This window comes from Octopus bimaculoides, chromosome 1 (assembly GCF_001194135.2).
Source record: "Octopus bimaculoides isolate UCB-OBI-ISO-001 chromosome 1, ASM119413v2, whole genome shotgun sequence".
Taxonomy (NCBI): Eukaryota; Metazoa; Mollusca; class Cephalopoda; order Octopoda; family Octopodidae; genus Octopus; species Octopus bimaculoides.
Window position 1 is genome coordinate 57,723,240 of NC_068981.1, and position 9,609 is coordinate 57,732,848.

At 34.7% G+C, this 9,609-nt stretch overlaps 1 protein-coding gene across 4 annotated transcripts in view; it reads right to left on the reverse strand.

The window, feature by feature from the left end:
• The window catches only part of LOC106869155 (alpha-aminoadipic semialdehyde synthase, mitochondrial), a 101,852-nt gene that overhangs the window by 17,250 nt on the left and 74,993 nt on the right, over positions 1-9,609 (reverse strand). For all 4 annotated transcript variants that reach the window (XM_014914763.2, XM_014914765.2, XM_014914762.2 and 1 more), the window contains one exon: positions 1,664-1,791. In XM_014914763.2, coding sequence (XP_014770249.1) covers positions 1,664-1,791 — 128 coding nt within the window. The remainder of the gene's footprint in view (positions 1-1,663; positions 1,792-9,609) is intronic.

The following is a 9,609-nucleotide window of genomic DNA, read 5'->3' on the forward strand; positions in this document are numbered from 1 at the left end:
ATATATATATATATATATATATATATACCGCCTGACTGGCCTTTGTAGGGTTTTCGAGCGAGATCGTTGCCAGTGCCCCTGGACTGGCTCTTGTGCGGGTGGCACATAAAAGACACCATTTCGAGCGTGGCCGTTTTCGTGTGGGTGACACGTAAAAGCACCCACTACACTCTCTGAGTGGTTGGCGTTAGGAAGGGCATCCAGCTGTAGAAACTCTGCCAAATTAGATTGGAGCCTGGTGTTGCCATCCGGTTTCACCAGTCCTCAGTCAAATCGTCCAACCCATGCTAGCATGGAAGGCGGACGTTAAACGATGATGATGATAATGATGATGAATTAGCTGTCATTACTGACGACACGTGGTCAGCTAGTAATTTGTTATACATCTGCCAAAATATTTTGCCACACATCATATTAGCTAAAGTCAGTGCATATTATTTATCTTTTATTTGTTTCAGTCTTTGGAGTACAATCATGTTGAAGGGTTTACTCAAACAAAACAGGCCCAGTACTTATTTTTATGCCTGGTATTTATTCTATCAGTCTCTTCTGTCAAATCATTAAGTTATGGAGATATAAACAAACGCTGGTTGTCAAGTGGTGAGGGTGGCTGGCACAAATACACACAATGGGCTTCTACATAGTTTCTGTCTACCAAATTCACTCACAAGGCATCGGTCAGCCTAGGGCTGGAGACACTTGTCCAAGGAGCTGCACAATAGGACAGAACCTGAAACCATGTAGTTACAAAATGAGCCTTTTAACCACACGGCCACAAGAAATATTTTTCTGGGATTTCATTTCCTATAATTAGGGTTGCACATCATATACTAGGGCATATTTTATAAGAATAGTGACTAAATACTATAGGTACTCAACCACTCAGTCCCACTTGTCTCCCACATCCCACAAAACATGCTGATATATGAAACTGCAAAAATGTAACAACAACTACAGTGACATCTATTTTTTCAAAAAGAGTTCAGTTTTTAAATAAGGGCACCACTGATGTAATATACCTTAAATACTTGACTGATACATATTTTGATACTGCCAAGTGGCTATGTGGTAAGAAGTTTGCTTCCCAACCACATGGTTTCAAGTCCAGTTCCAATGTGTGGCACTCTGGGCAAGTGTCTCTTACTATAGGCCTGGACTGACCAAAGCCTTGTGAATGAATTTGATAAATGGAATCTATAAGAAGACCAATGTTTGTATGTATGTGCCTGTTACTGTCTCCTTGCTTTAAAATTGCATGGTAGTTGTAAATGAGTGTCACCATCATGCAAACAATGTCTTTCATTACCAAACATTTGTGAAAACATGTCCGGTCATTGAGAAATATTACCTTACTTGGAAAGAGGTGAGGGTTGGCAACAGGAAGGGCATCTGACCACGGAAAATACATCTCCACAAATTCTGACACATGTGTGCATGGAGAAAAGTGGGTGTTAAAACAATGATGATAATGATGAACTTGAATAAGGATAATATTTTAATAATGATATTTGAACTACTAATGAAATAGGGACATTCGTAGATTTGGAAACACAGTTTTATAGTGAAAATAAAAACTTAAAAATCTTTAAATAACGTAATTCATGCAAAGATATAAAACATTAATGCCCTTGAAATGAAGAAGCTTAAAGCAAAATGTTCTTACCTACAGTCATGTGGCAAGTTTTGTCTCTTGTTAAATATTCAACAACTGGGGTTGATACATAACCTGCACCTAAGAGCAAACACTTTTTAGTAATTGAAGAGCTCAGTAATTTTGCTTTTTTAGCAGATCTAGACAAAAAAAAAAAAAAAGGAAAATTATGATATTTAATAAACATTTCAATAAAAGATAACTAAAAACTTGGTGCAAATTGTAATAAGAATCAAAGCATACAAAACTGAACTTTTAAATCTTAAAACAACTGAAGGGTAAACTCAAAGCCAAGTGAGATCTACAACTAGATTTTGATTGCCACTTTAGCCAATTATGCCCTTTATGGAATGTATCTGAAAATGCAGTTATGGCCCTTAAGCGAAGGTACATGAGCTCTACCTGACTGAATTACTTGGCCACAATGCATCAAAACAGCTATAAACATTAGTGTACTCCTTACTTCTAATAATGCTACTTTATTATATTAACTAATACAACACACATGACCAATACAGTAGAGTGTCAGACAATGCATTCAAAGTTCTTATACCACCTTGATCAAGTCTTTTACAAGATCTGTAGATATTGGTTTTCTTGCACACACACATGTATATATGTGTGTGTGTGTGTGTGTGTGTATATATATATATATATATATAATGCCAGTACCGCCTGACTGGTGGCACACAATAAGTACCATTCATGCATGGGTCCTGCCAGTGCTGACTAGCTCCCCGCACTGGTGGCACGTAAAAAGCACCATCTGAACGTGGTTGATGCCAGCATCCCCGACCCGACTGGCTCCTGTGCTGGTAGCACATAAAAAGCACCATCCGAACGTGGCTGATGCCAGTGTCGCCTGCTGGCTCCCGTGCCAGTAGCATGTAAAAAGCACCCACTACACTCTCAGAGTTGTTGGCGTTAGGAAGGGCATCCAGCTGTAGAAACCTTGCCAGATCAGATTGGAGCCTGGTGTGGCCTCTTGGCTTGCCAGTACCAAGTCAAACTGTCCAACCCATGCCAGTATGGAAAACGGACGTTAAACGATGATGATGTATATATCATCATCATCATGGACGATTTGACTGAGGACTGGCGAACCAGATGGCTACATCAGGCTCCAATCTGATTTGGCAGAGTTTCTACACCTGGAGGCCCTTCCTAACGCCAACCACTCCGAGACTGTAGTGGGTGCTTTTACGTGCCACCGGCATGAAGGCCAGTCAGGCGGTACTGGCAACAGCCATGCTCAAAATGGTGTATTTTACGTGCCACTTGTACAGGAGCCAGTCCAGCGGTACTGGCAACGACCTCGCTCGAATGTCTTTTCACGTGCCAGGAAGGCGATGCTGGTAACAATCATGCTCAAATGGTGTTATTTACGTGCCACTGGCACGGAAGCCAGACAGCCGCACATGTATGTATGTCCCATTGCTGAGTGGAACATACATACATGTTTATATATTTCTACCTTGAAGTCTGAGCTCTTATCTTATTGAGCTTTTATGCTTTGGTTGACCATGCCTGCTCCCTGCTGGCTTTTCACAGCAGAGTCAAGACTATACACTAATTAAGATAGCAGCTTGGAAAATAGAATTGCTTGGACCTTGTTGCCCTTAGAATATCAATTCACCTATCCATTTTCTCTATAAATTTGATTGTTCTTTTTTAAAATATCACTTACTGATCATGTTAGTTGGTGGAAAGGTCATCTAGTTTTACCTTGCCTGGTTATACATGTTTAAAATGGTGGATTTTTGCTAAGATATAAACTAGCATCAACAAAATGGTACTAAAACAGCTGTAGTAAATTTAAAACCCATTTGTGTTCTTTCATATATATATATATATATATTGTTTAATATGCACAGTATATAGTTACATACTGTGTATATTAAGCAATATTTCTCTCACCAGATGGAGTACTTGTTAGAGATATTATCTGAAAGGAAATGTAAGACTATACACACATATATAGGCACAGGAATGACTATGTGGTTAAGACAGAACTTGAAACCACTTTGGACAGGTGTCTTCTATAATAGCCTAAAGCCAAGAAAAGCCCTGTTAGTGAATCTGGTAGACAGAAACCGAAAGAAGCCCGAAATATGACATAACTCATTGTCTTGACATCATGCAATAGTTGTAAACAACTCACTGTCACACAAGCGGTGTTGTTCATAACCAATCTTCATTGAAAACATGTCTGCCCAAGGGAAAGTAACCAGCCATAGAAAATCTGCCATAACTTATTCTGTCTGACTTGTACATTAAAATGACAACAACGATGTACTTACATATAAAAAGCACAGAGAGCAATGAAATTAGAAGTTTTAAATATTTATGATCTTCAGAGAATAAGTAACATAATTAAAGTCAAGTGCTTCCAAATAAAAAAGAAGTGTGTAGACAACTTGTTAAAACTTCACTACTTCCTAAGGAACTAATAATGACTTCTAACTTTAGCATAAGGACACACATTTCAGTTGGAGTGGCAGGCTCAGCTGGGTCCTTGTTTATTGAATTCAAAAGGATGAAAAGTAAAGTTGATCGCAATAAGATTTGAACTAAAAATGAAGCAACAGTCTAGTACTCTACTACTTTACATTCATTTCATTTCTGCTCTTCCATACCTTTAATAATACAAATAGCATGTAGGGATACATTTAAATTACTTTCATCTCATATAAACAAATGAGGAAATGTTTTCTACATAGTTGGTCAGTATGTGAATGTAATTTGCATCAGTTAGTATGACAGTCATTATCATTAGACGTTTTGTTGCTATAAACCTTTCTGATTTCTTATTTCATTATTGCCCACAAGGGGCTAAACAAGGACAGACAAAGGGATTAAGTCGATTATATCGACCCCAGTGCGTAACTGGTACTTAATTTATTGACCCCCAAAAGGATAAAAGGCAAAGTCGACCTTGGCAGAATTTGAACTCAGGCCATAACGGCAGACGAAATACCGCTAAGCATTTCGCCCGGCGTGCTTATGTTTCTGCCAGCTCACTGCTTTTATGTATATTTTGAGAATGTATTTCTATTCTACTAATTCTGATTATAACTTGACTTGCATATAATCTAAATAATTTGCAAAGGAAAATAATTTAAATAGATGTGGAGTGGTTGGTGTTAAGAAGGGCATCCAACCCATGCCAGCATGGAAAGTGGATGTTAAATAACGATGATGATGATGAAACTTATTTAGTTTCAATAGTTTCCGAGATATCAGGGTAAATACTTCAAACTAGACAAAAACGAGTCAATAAGGAAGCCTCTACATGATTACATGTATTTTTAGAAATAGCAGTTACATCCCCTACACAGATTGTTGTATGTACACTAGATCAGGACAAAAAAAAACAGGATGGCCACAACTGGAATACCTTTGATTACAGATCTGTTTGACTAGAATTGATTAAGAGCTAAACAACTGGATAAAAAAGGAGGCTGCCAATTTTTCAAAGATAGATTTAAGAATGATAGCAAGGTTTCTTATTATTATTAAACCCTTCCTTACTAGGAAAAAAAAAAAAAAAGATTTGGGATTTGAGCTCAGAGCAACATAACTATTAGCATTTAAGATTTTCATTGTAAGAGAAGTTGAAAGTTCATATCTTTTTCAATCTTGACCTGACTCAATTAAACTTATATTACTGCCAATAATAATTTCTTTATTAGATAGAAGGAATTTTATATAACACCAAAACTGGAAGGAATTTAGCAATATAGATGGTATTGTTTTTCTTTTCTTTGTTGTTCCAGTAGGAGTTACCCCTTTATGTACTGTAAATGTTAGATGATGTCCCCTGAATAAGAACAGCATTTTATATTGGGTTCATTCAGCATATCAATTTATAAATTGCATACACAACACTCTAGTGAGAAAATGGATGCTCTTGTCTACAATGGTTTCAGACTTATGATGGTATTTCATGAATCTTAAGAATCTTTCCTTTCATTTTTTTGCAGTTCTGATGTCACTTGAACATTTTTTAGTTGCATAACTAAAAAAAAAAAATGATCAGGTACAAGATTCACAATCTCTAGAAATTGTTCTGTTGGACAAACTGTTGCATTCCTCCAGATGAGGTCAGAACATTCTTTGAAAAAAAAAAAAAAAAGGCAGTAGTACACAGATAAAACCTAGTATCCAGTGTTGTTCTATTATATGTTAAACAATCATTATGCATTTGGAAGCAATGGCTTCATTTAAGTTTCAAACATAAATGAGCATGTGCAAGTTCTGAATATTTGATGTCTAAAAGTTCATGTATGCTTTAATAATTTATGTATAGTAAAAGTTTAATGGTAAAGCTGTTAGATCAAGAAAAGGCTTTAAACTTTATTCTGGATTCTTGACCAAACACTATATCACAAGCATCTTTACTGGTTCCTTCTATACATCTTAAGCTAACCTCAAATTGATCTAGTCCTCTGTGAATTGCTTATTTAATACTTCTTAGGGTGTGCCAGTGAGAACAATCTGCAATGCATTCTTCCTATGTTACAGAGCACTGCTCAATAATCTATGTTCCTAAATCAACTTTCAAATGTATTTACAAAACTTTATCCTCCAAAGACTCAATAAAAGGGCTACTGATGACTGATTCACAAAATAAAATTTTCAAAAAACATGCTGTTGCTCCACGAGAATTGAAACAAGTTTCTATTTACTGATTTCAAATTTAGAAATAGTACATTTCTAAATCTCTCAGATTTATGCAGTAATGATACGATGAAGTAGTTGTATGCTATCAACTTAATGTGACAGCATACAACTACTTCAAAGTTTCTATTTATTCAGAGTATTTTCTTCATAAGGCACCTTGGACATGAGGGACAAAAATGTGATGTCACCATTGCTGCTATAAAGTAAATGAGCTTTTACTAATTAAAAATAAATAAACAATTATGGTAATTCTTAATGTTGCTGCTGGCTAAGTCAATGGATTGACAATATGAGGACAATGGTTGAGAATCTGTCACTAACACTACCTACTTATATCCCTGACCATGATACTTGACACTAACTGGTCTATTTCATCAAATTGAAAATAATTACCAGGCACATGTATAATTCATCCTGGTAAAAAGCTGGGGCACTTTAACTGAGAAATGTGTTGGTTAGATTGCAGTGCTGAGCTCATTCCTCTTTCCTTATCAGAGACATTAGATACAAATATTACAATAATAATAATTTCTGCCATAGTAGAATTAAATGTCTCGCCTCAAGGTATTTTAATTAAAACATTACCAAAAATCTTTCTTCCATAGTTGTTCAAATTCTGGTCCTTTGTCAAATGTATTCCCACCAACTTTAGTCAATCACCCTCACATATTACCTATATTTTGCTCCATAATCTATCATGACCAACATTTAGTGTCTGCCTTGCTTTGAGCACCAACTCCAGTTTACCAGTCTGATACAACTTCAAAATTTCTTCAGTCATCAATGCTGGTGGCACATAAAACACACCATTTGAGCGTGGCCATTGCCAGTGCCGCCGGACTGGCACTTGTGCAGCTGGCACATAAAAAGCACCATTTGAGCATGGCCGATGCCAGTACTGCCTGACTGGCCCTCGTGCTGGTGGCACGTAAAAGCACCCACTACACTCTCGGAGTGGTTGGCATTAGGAAGGGCATCCAGTTGTAGAAACTTTGCCAGATCAGATTGGAGCCTGGTGCAGCCTTCTGGCTTGCCAGCCCTCAGTCAAATCGTCCAACCCATGCCAGCATGGAAAGCAAACATTAAACGATGACGATGATTACCTGGTCACCTAGTTCCGACATTTTTCTTCCTTTCTGTTTTAGGGAACAACATTGTGTTTGCATCAAAGAGAAGTTTTAATAGGAAATGCTTGACTAATATTCCATATTTTGAAAGATAGCAATGGATTCTATGTTATTAAGGGGGCACTGTATTTTTACCTGGCAATTTGCTAAGACACAAAAACTGAAGGAAAAAAAATTCTAATATTTCAGACATGTTCCTGGAAGTTAGTATGTAAATATTAATCACTTGTAAGGATGTGGTATTTCATTATACAACCATAATATACTATAAAGTATAATAAACGTTTTTATGAGCCAATATCAAATCCTACATAGTTAGCATTGTGCTTTACATCACTTATTAGGGTTATCGCTATAATGTCCATAGAATATCTATAGAGATAACCCTAACAAATATTTTAGAAGGATTGTACTAATAAAGAATATTTCAAATACCTTACTAACCACTGTTGTTGTCATGTGTGATATGTGTGTGATGTATGTGTGTGTATATATATATATATATATATATATGTACAAATATTGGACAAAGATGTGTCTTCCACCTTGTCACAGTAAAGGCAACCAGTCAAGAAGAGCAATATCTCCCAACAAAAACTGACACAAGGTAAGAAGAATCATTGTTCCAGCTGCAGACAACTGTAGCACAATAAAATGCATTCAATCTACACTATAAGGTAGTTAGGCAAAAGAAGGATATAGATACAAAAACAATACAAAAAAAAAAGAAGCTCCTGACATACACAGTAACAAAGATTGGCAGTTTACTCTGTTACTGTGTGTGTCAAACAACAAGGTAGAACAACTGGTGAGCTAATGAGGGACCCATTCAACCAGTGTCAGTATGGAAAAACATGTAGAATGATGTTTTATAACCACCTAGAATAATACAGCCATCTGAAAGTTTTTTTTCCTACCCTCACTATCAAAACATAAACAGGAGTTTGAGATAAATATCTACAGTTGAATTATCTGTAAGCAATCAACTACAGTATATACTAAAACTGATCTTTTCAATCCTAGAAAGGGAGTGAGAAGCAAAGATAATCCCATTAGAGCTTGGACACAAAACAATGTGGTACAAATTTAGTTACAGCAAAGCATTCATTCCAGTATTCTGCTGCATCATCTTTAGTTGCTCCTACTGCTTATATATATACTATAATAATAATAATAATAATTTTAGGGAATAAAATCCAAACTTACAAGGGAAAAAATTCAATTTAGCAAAACTAAATCAAATTTCAAAATATAAAATATATGTATATAATTTAGAGAAAAACTGCTATTTAATAATTTATTAATGAAGAATATAATTCATACCCTCCAGAAAATAAATATCATAAACACCTTATTCTAAAAATACAATATAGTACATAAGAATGACTACGCACGTTTCATGGCTATATTTTCAAATAGATAACTAATAAAACCAATTCGATTATTAATTCTATTAATAATCAAATCGATCTATAATTAAATCTATTTAAAAATATAGTTACTTGTCAGGTCTAAAATAAAATAAAAATAATAAATAAACAAATGATTGAAAAACATTTAATGATATTTCTTAAAATAAAATCATAACTTACCTTTTCAAAAAGATAAGTTATGATTTTATTTTAAGAAATATCATTAAATGTTTTTCGATCATTTGTTTATTCATTGTTAAAACAAGTATTTTTTATATATTTATTTGATATTTATTGTAAGTTATAATACGTCAATTGGTTTTTTATTATTATTATTTTTATTTTATTTTAGACCTGATGAGTGACTATATTTTTAAATAGATTTAATTATAGATCGATTTGATTATTAATAGAATTAATAATCGAATTGGTTTTATTAGTTATCTATTTGAAAATATAGCCATGAAACATGCGTAGTCATTCTTTTATGTACTATATTGTATTTTTAGAATAAGGTGTTTATAATATATTTATTTTTTGGAGGGTATGAATTATATTCTTCATTACTGATCGATTTAATAGCGGTTTTTCTCTAAATTATATATATATATATATATATATTATGGCAACCGACTAATTGTCACGTATTACATTATAGATAAATTCTTCTATTTATCTAATATTGAGATCTCATTCATTCTTTTGTTGTCCTATTATTATTATTATTAACATATAT